At 42.7% G+C, this 19,250-nt stretch overlaps 1 protein-coding gene across 1 annotated transcript in view; it reads left to right on the forward strand.

Moving 5' to 3' along the window:
• Nucleotides 1–19,250, forward strand: part of COPG2 (COPI coat complex subunit gamma 2) — an 89,327-nt gene that overhangs the window by 8,597 nt on the left and 61,480 nt on the right. The window contains exons 2-5 of the mRNA XM_073619425.1: nt 4,983–5,035; nt 5,287–5,367; nt 13,051–13,122; nt 15,348–15,427. Coding sequence (XP_073475526.1) covers nt 4,983–5,035; nt 5,287–5,367; nt 13,051–13,122; nt 15,348–15,427 — 286 coding nt within the window. The remainder of the gene's footprint in view (nt 1–4,982; nt 5,036–5,286; nt 5,368–13,050; nt 13,123–15,347; nt 15,428–19,250) is intronic.

The raw sequence follows: 19,250 nt of genomic DNA on the forward strand, positions 1-19,250 counted from the left end.
GTTCAGGAGGCAGGCAAAAAGCATGATCATTTAACAGTCCGGGTTAATTCACGTTGAAGGCAGAAACATGTTTTGCAGAGGCATAGTCGTTAACAGTCCGGGTCATTCACAGAAATGGCAGATAGTGGAAAAAAATCATCTTCACTGTACTAATAGTGTAGTGAAGTATGATAGCTCCGATAGCATGTTCCAATACAGAGGCCTGGCTGGGAGGGACATTGGGGACAGTAGTATCGGGTGTCACGGCGAATTCCTCTACTTGCACACACACAACATTTTTTGGGGGGTTTGCAACCTGTTTGGGTAAGAGGGAGGATTTCGGGAAAGTGCCTTTCATGGAGTCTGGCTGATGAATCGGGGCGAATTAGTTGAGGGGCTTGGCCTTGGGAATAGAGAAGGGATGTGACAACGTCTTCTTGGAATTTTAGATAGGTTAGGGAACTTTGGGTGCACTTAGAAAAAATTATATATGAATTAAATAGGGCAAGTTGCATCAAATAAATGGCGATTTTCTTGTACCAAAATAGTGATCTCCTGGTGGCCAAGTAGGGCTGCATCATCTGGTCGTTCATATCTACCCCCCCATGTATAGGTTGTACTCATGCACACATTTTGGCTTCTGTATGGGGCCTCCTCTTCTCTGAAGTTCCACCAAGGTGTCATTATGTATTGTTGAAAGAATGTAGACATCTCTTTTTTTATCTCTCCACTTCACCGCTAGTACTTCTTCAGTCCGATACTGGCCATTTCACCCTGCTTCAATTTCTTGGCGACCAATCTTTGTGGGAAGCCTTTGCAGTTGGTCTTCCGGTGAAGTGTGAAGTGTACTAGGGATTCATCCACACATATATTTCTATCAGGGGTAAACATCTCCTTGAAGCTGGCGCAAAAAAAATTGATTAGGGGGCGAATTTTGAATAATTTATCATAACTGGGATGATTTCGAGGGAGGCATTGGGCATTGTTATTGAAGTGTAAAAATCTCATGATCATCTCATAACGGGTTCTGGGCATCAGTGACGAATAGACCTGCATGTGGTGGATAGGTTGGGTAGACCAGTAGGAATGGAGTTCATTTTTTTTGTCAGCCCCATGTTGAGGATTAGGCCAAGGAAAATTTTAAATTCTTCCACGGTGAGGGGTTTCCAAACAAAAGGACGGGCATATGAGGAACTTGGATTGTTGGCTAAATGTTGGCTGGCGTATAGATTACATTGTTCCACAATGTAGGTTAGGAGATCTTTGGTAAAAAATAAATGAAAATAATAAAGTGGGGTTACATTTTGCATCTGCATCTGAGGGCCTGGCTGGGCTGTAAAAAGGGGTATTACAGGTTCTACTGACGTATCGGGCAGCCATGTTGGATACAGTAGAACATCTGGGAGGCTAGTATGGCACTGCCTCGTTGATGGTATCCGTTGCTAGCATCTGGCCTATCTTCTAGGAAGGTTGCAGAACTGCTGGTGGATGCCTGCCTATCCCGGAGTGCTGCGCTGCTGGTGGATGCCTGCTGGTGGATGCCCTGGAGTGCTGCGCTACTGGTGGATGCCTGCATATCATCCTGGAGTGCTGGGCTGCTGGTGGATGCCTGCATATCATCCTGGAGTGCTGCGCTGCTGGTGGATGCCTGCTGGTGGATGCCCTGGAGTGCTGCGCTGCTGGTGAATGTCTCCTCCTGCTCATTTCTTCTGATTCTCCTTGTTAGGATTCTCTGTTTCCAACTCGGAGCCACTGCTTTCCACTGGCTCATAGTCGCTATCCGAGTTTGACGGAGAGAATTCCCCGCTACTCTCGTCCGACATACTCTGGAGTATTTGGAGAGCGTCTTCTGCGCTGTAAGATCTTTTCGTCATGTTGGCGGGCAGATGTGCCAGATGGTGGGTGGCTAGATGTGCCAGATGGTGGGTGGCTAGATGTGCCTGATGTTGGTGGGCAGATGTGCCTGATGTTGGCGGGCAGATGTGCCTGATCATGGGCAGATGGGTGCCAGATGTGCCAGATGTTGGCAGGTGGCAGATGGGCCAGATGTTGGCGGGCGGCAAATGTGCCTGATGGCGGGCGGCAGATGTGCCTGATATTGGCGGGCGGCAGATGTGCCTGATATTGGCGGGCGGCAGATGTGCCTGATATTGGCGGGCGGCAGATGTGCCTGATATTGGCGGGCGGCAGATGTGCCTGATATTGGCGGGCGGCAGATGTGCCTGATATTGGCGGGCGGCAGATGTGCCTGATATTGGCGGGCGGCAGATGTGCCTGATATTGGCGGGTGGCAGATGTGCCTGATGATGGCGGGCGCCTGATGTGCCAGCTGATGACGGGCTGATGTGCCAGCTGATGACGGACAGATGTGCCAGTTGTTGACGGGCAGATGTTCACTGACAGGTGTTTTCACTGTTTTGGGGACACTGTGTTTTGGGGACACTAGCTGGGTGATCAGTGGGTAAACAGCAGACAAACAGCTATAAAACTCACTGATCTCCCGGCTTCAGCACAGATCTCTCTTCCTCTCCTCACTGACAGGCTCTGTGTGAGGAGAGGAAGAGATGAGAGCGGTTTACAACGCTCTCTATTTACATTACATGACGACTGTGATTGGACACACTCGTCATGTGATCAGGAGGGCCAATCACAGGGCCCTCCTGTGTTGTACTGCTCCACTGTCTCTGGGGGGCACAGGCAGATCGGGATCGCGCCGCTGCGCGGGCACGTAGCGGCGCAATCTCCTGTCAAATGCCACCCCTCCCCCATGTTTACTATACGATGGCTGTGATTACACACAGCCATCGTGCGGATCAGGAGGGCAAATCACATTGCCCTCCTGCCGCTCCGAGATGCGGTGTGCCCGGGTGACACACGCACATCGGGATTGCGCTGCTGCACGCCCGCGTGATCCCGCTCCTTCTGAAGGACGTTCGGGAACGTCCAGTCAGAAGGAGGGAGCTCCCACCCGGCTGTTTATGTGCAGTGGCCGGGTGGGAAGTGGTTAAATGTAGGAGAGAACTGATGCACCTGATGGAGATCCACAAAAACATGCGGAACATATAACATCTTCGTGCAGGGAGTGTTGGTAACTGAAAGCAGGATCCCAGGGTGAAAACACTGGTAAAACCACCAGCCACTACCCCAGAGGAAGCAAAAGAGCTCATTTATACCCAGCGTGGATTTGATTTAAATAGAGTTGACTAAGGCTCCATTCACACTAGCGCGTTTTTTGATGCATTTTGCATTTTGCAGAAATGCACGGGAATTTTTTAACATGGGTTCCTATGGAACATGTTCACATCAATGCTTTTTTGTTTCTCTGCATTTTTAGAAAGGGTCAGGGACTTTTTTTCATGCAAAAAGCAGCGTTTTGCATGTAATGGATTTCAATGGACAAGCATCAAAAACGCAAGTGCACCGTTTTTGCAGCGTTTTTTATGCGTTTTTGCCGTTTTTTTTTTTTTTTTTTTTTGACTGTAAAAAAAAAACTGTAAAAAAAAAAAAAAAAAAAAAACGCAAATCGCGGCAAAAACGCTGCTCAAAAACGTGGCAAGCATGAAAAAAAAACCTCCAAAAATGCTCAAAAGCAACATGCATAGGTGTGAATCGAGCCTTAAATCACTAGTAAAAAGGCTTAATTTAAATCATATTTTTTAAAGGGCAACTGTCATCATGTTTCGCAGCAGCTCTTCCTCTGACCCACTTTTGACTCACCGACAGTCTAATTCACTTTAATGGGACGGCTGGTGATGCGGCAGTGGCACAACAAGGTGAGGGACGTGGCGGCAGCAGGTGAGTGGATGCCCACTAACAGGTGCTGCCATGATGGATCTGAAATGACAGGTGCTCTTTAAATATAAGGTCTCATTCTTGCTGGTAGTTAGGATCTCTAATTTTTACAAACAAAATGAAGGTTTCTTATTTAGAAAAATAAGCTATCAGGTTAGTAAAACAGTGATATCAGAACCAATTTAATCATACATTGATTTGCAGGACAGTGGGATAAAGGAATATTCTTGAACTTGCTTTGTTTGATCTCATTGTTACTGTGAAGTTTTGTGAATGCATCAATGCAGTGCATGTTATCTCAGCTTGCAGAGCTTGGATTCATTGAATGAGTTTGCCAAAAATGTAAATATTGCCAAATATGCAGCCTCGTGCTACATAACTAAGCTCAATTTCTGAATAAACTAAATTATTTATCTATCTTAAATAGAAATCTTTAGATCCAAAAGCATTTAATTAAAATAACTCAAAATCATTGATTTGTATCCACCCTGTTTATACCACATTAAAGAATATGTAAACCCCTTTGTATACTCCTTGATATTTGCCTGCTGTTCTCTTTGTATTGCTTTATTTGTGTGAAATACCTAGTGATCCTGCCAGTCCCTCTGCTTTCCTATTAGAAACTGACCACACTAGACATGAGAGCACAGCGTGGTCAGTTCTTTAGCTATGCTGGGAACTCGGACTGCTCTCCTGCATTGATTAGACATGTCCTGAAATCCCCACACCCTTACACAGCCATTCACTGGGAAGATCAATGCATTGCTGTTTCTCCTCCCCTAGCTCTTATGCAGCTGAAAACAGATGGTATGTGATCACTTATAAAAAGGGTATTTAAAATGCTTTTTCTTTTTTTTTTTTTTTTTTTTTTTTTTTTTAATATATATCTGTGCACAAATGTTTGGCCTTTCATTTATATTTTAAACTGAATGAGTTGTTTTACAAGGTGATCATTTACAGTCACATTAAAAACCCACTTTAAAAAAACATAAAAACAAAAAACCCACATTGGAACTCATGGTTGCAATGTTTAGGAATATGTTGCTGCCAGTACATTAAAAAAAGGGTTTTAAATTACAAAATAACTTCTATGGTAATTGTATATGCTCTATAAATAAAGCCCTATTTAATTTTGTACTAAAATGCCTAACTATACTTGAGAATGTATAATTACAACACATTGCAAATAAATAAACTTTGTTACTTTTCAGGAAGTGGATCCAATCCATTTCAGCATTTGGAAAAGAGTGCTGTTCTTCAAGAGGTAAGACCTATATTAAAAAAAAAAAAAAAGATGTTGGAGATCTGTAAATAGTTGGCTTCTCCATTGGGTTATGTGCTATCTCATTGAAGAGGATTGAAAAACCCACTTCAAGTTAGCATAGCTGGTTTCCAGGTGATAGTCATGTATATGAGATGAGGAGGATGAGGGAAAAGACCGTTCCCAACCTTATTTTGAGTAGAGATATTTAAGTTTAACACTGCATTTAACACTTTCTTTCTAAATGTTTACAGGCTCGATTATTCAATGAAACTCCAATAAATCCAAGAAGATGCCTTCATATTTTAACCAAGATTTTGTATCTTTTGAACCAGGTAAGAACAATCTCAGGCTATGATCACTAAATTTCAATTTTATATTTCCGTATTTATCGGCCCTTTAACACGCACAGGTGTATAACACGCACCTTCATTTTAGGAGGGAATTTTCAAGAAAAAAAACATACATTTTAAATAAAGAAATTTGAAGCAAAATAAGAGTCAGTGCCCATCTGCAGCCCTGCGGCCTCACAATTGCCCATCATTGCAGCTTGATCAATGCCCATATGCAGCCTCACCATTGCCATGAATGCAGCCTGATCAGTGCCCATCTGCAGTCTCACCTCAGATTGCTGCTGCCTCGGAGGGGACAGGGAGCGCCGTCAGATTACATACAGCAAGAATCTCCTGTTTACTCGGCGAAGAAAGTTCTAAACAGTAGATTCTCGCTGTATGTAATCTGACGGCTCTCGTCCCCCCTTCCCTCTTGGGCAGCCCAAATTGCAGTATCGGCGTATAACACGCACACACTATTTGCACCCGATTTTTAGGGTGACAAGGTGCATGTTATACGCCAATAGATACAGTAATTTGTCTTAGTTAAAGCAGAGTTCCAGGCATTTTTTAAATGTAAAGTACTGTATACTTGGACCCTTTTTTTTTTTTTTTTTCTTTTCCCCCATCAATGTAAATACCTTTTATCCTGAATGTCCTCCTTCCGCTGTACCTCGCTGTTATGTCCACCCGCCCATTGGCTCCTGGGATGTGAGTGTCATCGATCCCAGGAGTCATTGGACATCCACCGATATGGCAGCCTGAAACACAATGAGTGCGCCGCACTTTGTACTATATGCGCATGTGGGAGATTGGGAGGCACATGCTGGGTAGCCAGCAGCGCTGTATCCCGTTGGGTGCCCACACTGAAGATGGGACTGTGCTCGCTGGGGACTGCAGAGTGAGTTTAAAAAAATAAAAATAAAAAATGATTTATAAAACCTATATTTCTTACTCATACTGTTTTGTATAGCATTGGGTGCGACTATTACTGGAGTGTTTTATATTAAAAAAGAAAAAACAAGCTGGAACTCTGCTTTAACCACTTGCCGACCGGGCCATAGCCGAAAGACGGCTGCAGCGCAGTCGGCTAGTTCTGGGTGGACGTCCATGGACGTCATCCCAGAATCCTGCTCTCGCGCGCCCCCTGGGGCACGCACCCGAGAACTTCCGTGACCGTGCATTATACCCCGCAATACTCTGCATTATACCCCGCAATACTCTGCATTATACCCCGCAATACTCTGCATTATACCCCGCAATACTCTGCATTATACCCCGCAATACTCTGCATTATACCCCGCAATACTCTGCATTATACCCCGCAATACTCTGCATTATACCCCGCAATACTCTGCAATATACCCCGCAATACTCTGCATTATACCCCGCAATACTCTGCATTATACCCCGCAATACTCTGCATTATACCCCGCAATACTCTGCATTATACCCCGCAATACTCTGCAATATACCCCGCAATACTCTGCATTATACCCCGCAATACTCTGCATTATACCCCGCAATACTCTGCATTATACCCCGCAATACTCTGCATTATACCCCGCACTACTCTGCAATATACCCCGCACTACTCTGCAATATACCCCGCACTACTCTGCAATATACCCCGCACTACTCTGCAATATACCCCGCACTACTCTGCAATATACCCCGCACTACTCTGCAATATACCCCGCACTACTCTGCAATATACCCCGCACTACTCTGCAATATACCCCGCACTACTCTGCAATATACCCCGCACTACTCTGCAATATACCCCGCACTACTCTGCAATATACCCCGCACTACTCTGCAATATACCCCGCACTACTCTGCAATATACCCCGCACTACTCTGCAATATACCCCGCACTACTCTGCAATATACCCCGCACTACTCTGCAATATACCCTGCAATATACTGTGCAATATACCCGGCAATACTGTGCAATATACCCAGCAATACTGTGCAATATACCCAGCAATACTGTGCAATATACCCAGCAATACTGTGCAATATACTCTGCAATATACCCAGCAATACTCTGCATTATACCCAGCAATACTCTGCATTATACCCAGCAATACTCTGCAATATACCCTGCAATACCCTGCAATATACTCTGCAATATACCCTGCAATATACCCGGCAATACTGTGCAATATACCCAGCAATACTGTGCAATATACCCAGCAATACTCTGCATTATACCCAGCAATACTCTGCATTATACCCAGCAATACTCTGCATTATAGCCAGCAATACTCTGCAATATACCCAGCAATACTCTGCAATATACCCAGCAATACTCTGCGATATACTCTGCAATATACCCAGCAATACTCTGCAATATACCCATCAATACTGTGCAATATACCCAGCAATACTGTGCATTATACCCAGCAATACTGTGCATTATACCCAGCAATACTCTGCAATATACCCAGCAATACTCTGCAATATACCCAGCAATACTCTGCAATATACCCAGCAATACTCTGCATTATACCCAGCAATACTCTGCATTATACCCAGCAATACTCTGAATTATACCCAGCAATACTCTGCATTATACCCCGCAATACTCTGCATTATACCCCGCAATACTCTGCATTATACCCCGCAATACTCTGCATTATACCCCGCAATACTCTGCATTATACCCCGCAATACTCTGCATTATACACCGCAATACTCTGCAATATACCCCGCAATACTCTGCATTATACCCCGCAATACTCTGCATTATACCCCGCAATACTCTGCATTATACCCCGCAATACTCTTCATTATACCCCGCAATACTCTGCAATATACCCCGCAATACTCTGCATTATACCCCGCAATACTCTGCATTATACCCCGCAATACTCTGCATTATACCCCGCAATACTCTGCATTATACCCCGCAATACTCTGCAATATACCCCGCACTACTCTGCATTATACCCCGCACTACTCTGCAATATACCCCGCACTACTCTGCAATATACCCCGCACTACTCTGCAATATACCCCGCACTACTCTGCAATATACCCCGCACTACTCTGCAATATACCCCGCACTACTCTGCAATATACCCCGCACTACTCTGCAATATACCCCGCACTACTCTGCAATATACCCCGCACTACTCTGCAATATACCCCGCACTACTCTGCAATATACCCTGCAATATACTGTGCAATATACCCTGCAATATACTGTGCAATATACCCGGCAATACTGTGCAATATACCCAGCAATACTGTGCAATATACCCAGCAATACTGTGCAATATACCCAGCAATACTGTGCAATATACCCAGCAATACTGTGCAATATACCCAGCAATACTGTGCAATATACCCAGCAATACTCTGCAATATACCCAGCAATACTCTGCAATATACTCTGCATTATACCCAGCAATACTCTGCATTATACCCAGCAATACTCTGCATTATACCCAGCAATACTCTGCAATATACCCTGCAATATACTCTGCAATATACCCGGCAATACTGTGCAATATACCCAGCAATACTGTGCAATATACCCAGCAATACTCTGCATTATACCCAGCAATACTCTGCAATATACCCAGCAATACTCTGCAATATACCCAGCAATACTCTGCAATATACCCAGCAATACTCTGCAATATACCCAGCAATACTCTGCAATATACCCAGCAATACTCTGCAATATACCCAGCAATACTCTGCAATATACCCAGCAATATACCCAGCAATACTGTGCAATATACCCAGCAATACTGTGCAATATACCCAGCAATACTGTGCAATATACCCAGCAATACTGTGCATTATACCCAGCAATACTCTGCATTATACCCAGCAATACTCTGCATTATACCCAGCAATACTCTGCATTATACCCAGCAATACTCTGCATTATACCCAGCAATACTCTGCAATATACCCAGCAATACTCTGCATTATACCCAGCAATACTCTGCAATATACCCAGCAGTACTCTGCAATATACCCAGCAGTACTCTGCATTATACCCAGCAATACTCTGCATTATACCCAGCAATACTCTGCATTATACCCAGCAATACTCTGCATTATACCCAGCAATACTCTGCATTATACCCAGCAATACTCTGCATTATACCCAGCAATACTCCGCAATACTCCGCAATTTTTAACCAGTTCCCGCCCACCGTCATATGACGTCCTTGACTTTGAGCGGGGATATCTGAATGATGCCTGCAGCTATAGGTATCATTCAGATATCAGCTTTTTCAGCCGGCGATTCCCTACACCATAAGAATGATCATAGCGGCTGTTCCACTGCTTGATCGTTCTTATGGGAGGCGAGAGGGGACGCCCCCCCTTCCCGCCACCCTCCGGTGCTTCTACCGACTCACCGCTACGATCGAAGCCAGGATCTTTTTTTTTTTTTTTTCAGGCTTCCCAGCCTAGAGGTGAGATGTGGGGTCTTATTGACCCCCCATATCTCACTGTAAAGAGGACCTGTCATGCCATATTCTTATTACAAGGATGTTTACATTCCTTATAATAGAAATAAAAGTGATCAAAAATTTTTTTTGGGGGAAAAAAGTGTCAAACTAAAATAAATAAAGTGAAATGAACAATAAAAAAAAAAAAAAAAAAATTTAAAGCGCCCCTGTCCCTGTGTGCTCGCATGCAGAAGCGAACACATACTTAAGTCCCGCCCACATATGAAAACAGTGTTCAAACCACACATGTGAGGTATCACTGCGAACGTTGGAGCGGGAGCAATAATTTTGGCCCTAGACCTCCTCTGTAACTCAAAACATGTAACCAGTAAAAAATTTTAAAGCGTTACCTATGGAGATTTTTAAGTAGCGAAGTTTGGCACCATTCCACGAGCGTGTGCAATTTTGAAGGGTGACATGTTAGGTATCTATTTACTCGGCGTAACTTCATCTTTCACATTATGCAAAAACATTGGGCTAACTTTACTGTTTTGTTTTTTTTTAAAGCACAAAACATTTTTTTTTCCCCAAAAAAAGGCGTTCGAAAAATTGCTGCGCAAATACCTTGCGAGATAAAAAGTTGCAACAACTGCCATTGTATTCTCTAGGGTCTTTGCTAAAAAAAACATATATAAAGTTTTGGGGTTCTATGTAATTTTCTAGCAAATAAATTATTATTTTTACATGTATGAGAGAAATATAAGAATTGGCCTGGGTGCTCCAGAACACCTGGAGGTGCTCCCTGCATGTTGGGCCTCTGTATGTGGCCACGCTGTGTAAAGGTCTCACACATGTGGTATCGCCATACTCGGGAGTAATAGCAGAATGTGTTTTGGGGTGTAATTTGTTGTATGCATATGCTGTGTGTGAGAAATAACCTTCTAATATGACAATTTTGTAAAAAAAAAAAAAAAAAAAAGAAGAAAAAAAGAAATCTTGATTTTGCAAAGAATTGTGGGAAAAGATGACAATTTAAAAAAAACTCACCATGCATCTTTTCAAATACCTTGGAATGTCTTCTTTCCAAATAGGGGTCATTTGGGGGGTATTTGTACTTTTCTGGAATGTTAGGGTCTCAAGAAATTAGATAGGCCGTCAGTACTTCAGGTGTGATCAATTTTCAGATATTGGCACCATAGCTTTTGGACTCTCTAACATTCACAAAGACCAAATAATATACACCAAGTTGTACTTATTTTTACCAAAGATATGTAGCAGTATAAATTTTGGCCAAAATTTACGAATAAAAATTACTAATTTGCTAAATTTTATAACCGAAACAAAGAAAAATTCATTTTTTAACCAAATTTTCAGTCTTTTTTCTTTTATAGCGCAAAAAATAAAAAACCTAACGGTGATTAAATACCACCAAAAGAAAGCTCTATTTGTGTGAAAAAAAGGACAAAAATTTCATATGGGTACAGTGTTGTATGACTGAGTAATTGTTATTCAAAGTGTGAGAGCACCAAAAGCTGAAAATTGGTCTGATTAGGAAGGGGGTTTAAGTGGTCAAGTGGTTAAAGTGGTTGTAAACCTTTAGATATATCCAGTGAAGTGATTGGCCAGAGATGAAATAAATCCACCTACATAAATTTTACCTGTTTATTTGTGGTCTTCTCTACATCCATTCAAAGTCCAGAATTCATAAGCTTGTCCGAGCTGTCAGAAAAGAGGGTGGAGAGCTGAAATTACACATTGCAAAGCAAAGCGAGGAGAGCTCTAACAGCTGAATGGAGGGAAGGGACATGCACTCCTTCACAGCACACAGGAATAGAGATGAGACTTTCAATCAGCTGGGGGTCCCTCCCCGTCACCTTTTTTCTCTTGGTGTCAGAATTTACTCATGTTGATGGCAAAGGTATGAAGCAGCAGACAGAAATTACACTTGGTGCTCTTATTTGAGACAAGTACACGTTATAGAAGGATATGCTTTGTTCATATTTCTTGTCTGAGGTTTACAACCACTTAAATATGCAATTAGAGGCAGTAAAAAGCCAGCAAGTACAGAAGATCTGTATGCATTGATTCCCATTTTCTTTCATGTTTATAGCTTACATTCTGATGCCTTTTAAGAAGTTATGGAAAAAAGAAACCTGTAACGGAAAATGTATACCTATACCTAGTGGCTCAAACCCAGTGTTCCAGAGTCCTCAGGAAGGCATTGTAGTGTTTTGTTTTTCAGTACTTATTGATACTAATTAAAACATTTTCTTCTACTTGCAAGTGTTGAAAACATTAGGCCTCATTCAAATGGCTATGAGATTATAAGGATTTATAGCACATTTCTAAAGGCATGTAATTATTTTAAATGATATAATTCACACTATGGGATTGAGTTTAGGTTCAAGCAGTTTAGCCGTGTTTGGGAAAAAAACAGAAATCTGTGGGTTCAGAGACAGATTATATACTCTCAACATGTGTAACACATGTTAATGCAAATACATCCAAATGCAGGAGAAATTGTTCTGGAAAGTCTGATTTTCTCCTAGGTTTAAATAACACAAATGCAGGAGGCTCATGTGATTGAGGGCTTACTCTGTTCTCTGCAGCATGCTGGCAGGTGACAGGCTTTCCTACTCAGGCTGTTGTTGTTTTCTAAAGAAAGTAAACTAATGCTGTGTACACATGGGCGGACTTTTCAGCATCAAAGGTCCGGCGGTCTTTCCGAAGGACTTTTGACGGACTTCCGAACGAACGGACTTGCCTACACACGATCACACCAAAGTCCGACGGATTCGTACGTAATGACGTACGACCGGACTAAAATAAGGACGTTCATAGCCAGTAGCCAATAGCTGCCCTAGCGTCGGTTTTCGTCCGTTGGACTAGCATACAGACGAACAGATTTTTCGACCGGATTTTTAGAATCGGAAAGATTTGAAACATGTTTTAAATCTAAAGTCCGTCTGATTTTTGACCGAAAAGGTCCGCTGCAGGTCCGATGAAGCCCACACACGGTCGGATTGTCCGACGGATTTGTTTCGTCGGACCAGTCTGGATGAAAATTCTGCCCGTGTGTACATGGCATAAGACTTTGCTCACCTTTTTGTTTGCCGCAACTTGAAAGCTGATAGAAACTGAAAACGTGGTGGGGCTTTAAGGATGCAAATGGGCCGTGTTTTTATTTTTTAATCAAAAGCAGATTTTCAATATGAATAAAATAACAAGCTTTGTAAATATAAATGACTCTGATGTTGCTCTTTTACAGGGTGAACACTTTGGAACGATGGAGGCCACCGAAGCATTCTTTGCTATGACCAGATTATTCCAGTCAAATGATGTAAGGGACTTTTAGCATCTCTAAATAATAATAGTGATCATAAAGAGCTTGATCCTGCTCCTTATTTGACAGTCCAGTGTGATTCCTAGGCAATGTCTAGGCTGCTTAAAGCAGAGCTCCACCCAAAAGGGGAAGTTCTGCTTTAAGGCCTCCTCCTCTCTCCTCTTCTACAAATAGCACTTTTTTTGGGGATGGGGAGCAGGCATCTGGTTTTGACAGGTTCCCACTTCCACTGGGATCGCCTAGGTTTTCCTCTCCCCCCTCCTTCCCTGCAGTCTTCTCAGACACGTCGCAGGTCCCAGAAGACTGCAGGACCATTAATGGCACGGCTCATGCATGCGCAGTGGGAAACCGGCTGTGAAGTCGTAAGCTGTCACAGCTGAGTGCCCACAGTTGAGATCCTGGCATCGTAGAGAGAAGCCTGAGGGAAGGTATGGCTTGGGTGAGCACATTGCTGGATCGTGGGACAGGTGAGTGTCTGTTTATTAAAAGTCAGCAGCTTTTGTAGCTGCTGACTTTTAATAAACACAAAAATGACTGGAGCTCCTCTTTAAAGGATAAGTTCACCTTTCGAAATATGTTACATGTTCCACATTTCCAATGCTGCAGACGTTACCCGATGCCTGCTCTCCCTGTGACAGCAGTACGGGGAGAAGTTGCCTGTACTCGATGTTACGTTTTTAAATCCGTACGGCTGTGTGGGGCTCCGCCCACAGGGCCGCATCATTCATACACACAATTTTGTGTGTGAATGAACTACAAGCCCTGACTTCCTTTGCGGCTGTTGTTCTCAATAAACTACCATGGCGCTCCACAGTTTCATTGATTCTTCCTGTCAGATTGTATCTGCCTGCCCTTATGGGATATATGGGCACACAGATACACTGACAGATCTGCATGACATTTATATGGACACATTTTAATCATTTGGCAGCAACCCCTTTAAAGTGACTCTATACTAAAAGGCTTTTAGAAGCTCTTTATTCTTTTTTTTTTTTTTTTTTTTTTGCAATCCCTAGATGATAGCAGTCCTCGTAACAAATACCTTTCTTTCTGGTGTTTTCATTATCCTGTAACCCTAGCCTAGTAGGGTGTGCTAAGAAGTAATAACAGATTCCATACATTATAAGCACTCATTGCTCAGAGAATTTCCAGCATGTTGGAAAACCTTCCTGCTTCTCAGTAAGAAGTGGATAATTAGCTGGTTATAGAAAAAGATGTCTTGTAAATGACTATAGAATCTGTCTGTTTATAAAATGTGTGCTAGCTATTGTAATATTTCACTGATGTGGCTGGAATTGTTTTTTGCAATTGTGCAGTAACCGTATCAGTTCCAATTTTAATGAAAAAAAAATGCAGTGATCACAGGAAGCTTATGTATTAAGGCCTCGTTCACACTATAAGTGCATAAAAACTGATGAATAAAATGTGCAGATTTGACTTGCATAGGCTTGTTTAGACCATGCGCAGAGACATGTATATTTATTATGTAGGTCTCTGCAAGAACACAAAGAAGACCATTGTTTTCTATGTGCTCTGTGCACACCATAACATTGCTGTCATGGTACCTTTTTTTTATGTGCAGAAATATGTAACAAGTTCTCTGCAAGGGCACAAAGAAAACAATTGTTCTCTATGTGCCCTGTTCACACCACAATGTTGATGCCACATCAATTGTTTTCTATGTGTGCTTGCAGAAACAGGTGCACAAGAACTCATATACACCACAAAGGAGATGAACGGGAATGTTTCCTCAAGCTGTCATTTCTGCTGTGCAGGGTTGAAAACAATGATTACGTGGATTCTGATGGGATGTACTGGACCACATCAGGCAGTTTTATAGTTAGCATACTTTTTATCCATAAGCCTCCAATTGGTTTGTTGCACAGATTTTCAAGACTGACTCCACTTTCATTGCTGCTTAACTTTTTACCTGATTACTTCAAGGAATACCTTTTTCATCACTAGATAAGGTTTAAAAAAATGTTTACTTTGGTTTTAATTTTATAGCCTGTAATGGAGAGAAAACTGTAATCTTACCTAAGCACATTGCAGTTAGGCATGCCTATACCCCTCATGGGTTGTAAGAAATACATGTAAATAGAATATTCTGCCTGTATAACTATTTCAGAAGCAAAAGAATATTCTTAGCTAGCAGGAGCTCATAGTTCACTGCATATTGCTTCATTTATTTATTCTGTACTAATGACTTTGTGTGCTTTCAGCAAACCCTGCGAAGGATGTGTTACCTAACTATCAAGGAGATGGCCAATATCTCTGAAGATGTCATTATTGTTACAAGCAGGTAAAGGGAAATCCTTATCAGATTCGTATACAAAATGGTACAAAGTTTCTGCAGCGGAAATCCTAAAATCATTTTACTTCCTATCTGTTGAGATCTGCAAATGTATATGGCCACTTTTAGATCTTCCAGTTGTGTTACTGCATGTTACATGCTCTAGCACTTTGTGATGTCATTTATTTTTAACAGCACCCCAACGTACTAAGGCAACCCATCACCAACGCACATGCAATGTGGCGGCAAACACGTATGGACAGGCCACCACTGCTAGGAGCATACTCATATAACTCCACCCACTTCATGAGACTTTTTTTTTTTTTTTTTTTGCTAGTGTTCTTAGGTGATGGACCTCTTCCCCTCTGGAAAAAGTTTTTTTTTTAGTCATTCCTTTTTTTTTTTCTTCAGGTTCTTCTGTCAAGATCTGACTGCATATTGATCTGGGTTATAAAGGCAGCTTCTGGATCAGTAACTGTACTCTGGGGATTGTACCCAGTCCCTAGTATTTGGGGCCAGCCTGTCAGGTTTGCTTTGGGCACTGAATTCTGTGTTAGACACTCACCTTGGCATATTGTTCCGAAGAGTGTAGTTATGGGTGCTATGCAAGTTCTAGGCTGTGACCCAGCTCTGTGGTTCCCAGACGTGGAAGACCCTCTTAGGGGTGCACTGTGATGAGCGAAGCCTAGACCGCTAACAGACTCAGTGTCATGGGTACGGTAAGATGAGGTTTCTCTGTACTTAGACTGGTCCTTAGTTTTATACACAACCTGCAGTGCTTAGCACACAAGCAGATACATTGGAATGGGGAGTTACTTTATTGTTATGATAGAAATTTGGTGGTCTTTTCCCATCCAGATTTAGTTTTGGAATGGGGATGTAGTTTCAGCATGCCTTCCAGCTAATGCACTTCCTTCTGCCATTTCTGCCAAATATGTGCACACTAGTGTTTGTTGCACTTCCTGTCGCCTTCTTACTACATATACACAGATAACCGAGGAATACGATTATAGCAAGGTCCTGTATTTTGGACATGCAAAACCCTTTCCTTCTGCATCCATTCAGTGAGACCCCACACTTAGTTTAGCAATGGTGGATCACAGGTGCAAGAGAGCTGGGATGAAAGGGACGAATAATGCACTGCCAGTTGGCTGCAGCCAAACTTCTGTTGAACAGGGACATCCACACATGGATCAAAATTTGGTTGCTCTATGCTGAACTGTCCCAATTTCGATACATCTATGGCTAGCGTAAGACTTTTGAATAGAGCGTTTCCCGTGTATTTCCCCTTGCTATTCCCCTGTGACTCCATATTATCTAAATCTGCATCTCTGTCTGTCTGAAAATGGTGTTTCTTCTGGTTTTGCATAGATTGAAGGTGGTGTTGAGGCTCAGGACTTCCTTCCTAACTAAGGTAGTTTTTGCCTTTCACTTCAACCAGGACATTGTTCTTGAATCCCTATGTCAAGTTTATCAAAAGGAAATGTCATTCCATTGTCTGGATGTCATTTTGGCTGCATGAGTCTAAAGCTTGCCACAGATGGTTTGAATCGATCGATCGATCGATCAACTTGCGTAAACCAGCCTGCTGGATTTTACATGCGGTTATTCCCAAGCTGCTGTTATAGCCGCTAGCAATAACCACTGTGTTCTCCCGGTGGGGGCGGTTTCCCCTCCCCTCCGTCAGAATAACACAACCTGTGGTCACAGGAAAGAAATTTACTCTGTCTTTGACTGGCCTAACTCTCCACCATTGCTTCTTTCAAGAAGGCTTATTGCCCTTTTGACACCCTGGATAGACCCTGTATGGGTGCATCGGCTACTTGTTTCACCATCTCTAAGTGGCATAGGCAGACCAATATCCAAGCTCATGGTCTTAAGGATAATGATCCACCCTTTCCTGTGCACGTGTTTAATCCATGAGTGCTTCTTAATCTTTTCAGTATCAAACAACTTTTTTCCAGATTTGTAAGGCTGCGGCCTTGTCTTTGTTCAAATGTTCTCTTATGTTTTACAAGGTGAACATTTCTGCCTCATCTGAGGCCAGCTTCATGCGTAAGATCCATCCGGTGGCTCTTTAAGCTGCAGGCAGTCCCCAGTTTTTTTTTTTTGTTTTGTTTTTGTTTTTCTTTATCATCGGATCGGATGAAAACCGACAGGCGGTCCGTAATCGTCCAATCCCCCCCATAGAGGAGAGCGGAGCTCTGACAGGTCCGTCCCTGCACAGAGTGCAGAGGCGGACTTGTCATCTGCCGGCTCAGCGTGGATCAACAGAGCGATCCCTGCTGAGTGAGAGGAGGAGTAAAAACGGATCTGTAGGTCTGAAAGGGGCCTTAGCGATTTGTTTATGTGTTGCTCACCCATCAGTTGGACCTCTTTTGGATAACCCAAAAGGATAAAGACTTCCCGTGTACCTCAGTTGATGAGAAAAAAAAATAGAATCTTTGTACTCATCATAAATATTTTTTTTCTTGGAGTCTATTGAAGAACAACCCCTCTGTGTTTATCATCACGCTCTTAGCATTCCTTGCTGCAAAATTGAGTCATGCTGATAGTAGGAAGGGTTATCCTGGCTGGCTTTTTTTGTTTTGACCAAAGTCCAATCCTCCTGTAGGGGCAGTATAACACAAAGGTTAAAGGTTACTTTTGTAAACTCCAGACACCTGTTCTTAAAGACTGAAAGTTTTTACATTGCTTCATACAGAGTTGTTTACTTGAATTCTAATGATGCAAATACCAACTTGTGTGTACGTCTGAAATACGGTATATACTTTTGACATGCTGGGGAATAAATGTCTCTGTCATATGGGGATGTGTTTAATCCTAAGTGCTGCCAGCAAAAGGGATACCTAGAGGAGGCAAACTTTTTTCTTGGTTCCCTCCTTCTGTAGTGTTGTGTATGTCTTCAAAATTGTCTTGTGCTTTGCTTTATTTTATATTCCTAATGTCACCAGGGAGTTGCTCCTCTAGTTTGTAATTATCTGTAACATTTTGTATCTCACAATATACTATACTGTAATCACTTGCCTTTCTTCTTCAAAAAAAAAGATTTCTCATGCCGCTCAGCGGACTCCCAAGAAAATCGGTTACTAAAAATCCTCTTCTTTTTTTTTTTTTTTTCTAATTCAAGCTCATACAATTTCTTTCTCGAACATCATGGGACACAGAGCCACAGTAATTACTGATGGGTTATATAGGTATCACCGGTGATTGGACACTGGCACACCCTATCAGGAAGTTCAACCCCCTATATAATCCCTCCCCTTGCAGGGATACCTCAGTTTTTACGCCAGTGTCTTAGGTGATGGACGTGTAAAGATGTGCTGTGCTGAGCTCCAAAGGGAATATCCTATACTGGGGCAAGCCAGGCAGACCGGATCCATTCAAAGTGTCCTTTCTAGGCCGAATTGGATGGTACCCGGGCCTCGTGTCTGAAGAAATTAGGTTTTACCTGTAACGCTTCTCTTTTTAGAGAGCTGGACCCCGCATATTAGAAAATGGTTTTCTAGCCGGGTGCTTTACGGGCCCAGAACTGCAGGATCCCCCTATTCTTAGGGGGCCCCAGTCTTTGACGGTTTTTTCAAACGGAGCCCACCGTGAGAGGTGAAGATTGGGTCTGTGTAAACTGAACCCTGCGGCTGGATAAGGTAAGAGGAGATTCCACAGAATTTTCTAATTCTAGTAGGTTTCTCCTTTAAGGTAAATGCATGCTATGCCTATTGTGACCACCGGGGGCTGCCAAGAGCACAAACCTTGTCATGCTGGATTGTCTGTCTCAGTGTTCATGCTGCACATGTTTCACAGCGTCTCAGGCCGGCTCCAAGGTAGGATG

The sequence above is a fragment of the Aquarana catesbeiana genome, linkage group LG03 (assembly GCF_042186555.1).
Source record: "Aquarana catesbeiana isolate 2022-GZ linkage group LG03, ASM4218655v1, whole genome shotgun sequence".
NCBI lineage: Eukaryota > Metazoa > Chordata > Amphibia > Anura > Ranidae > Aquarana > Aquarana catesbeiana.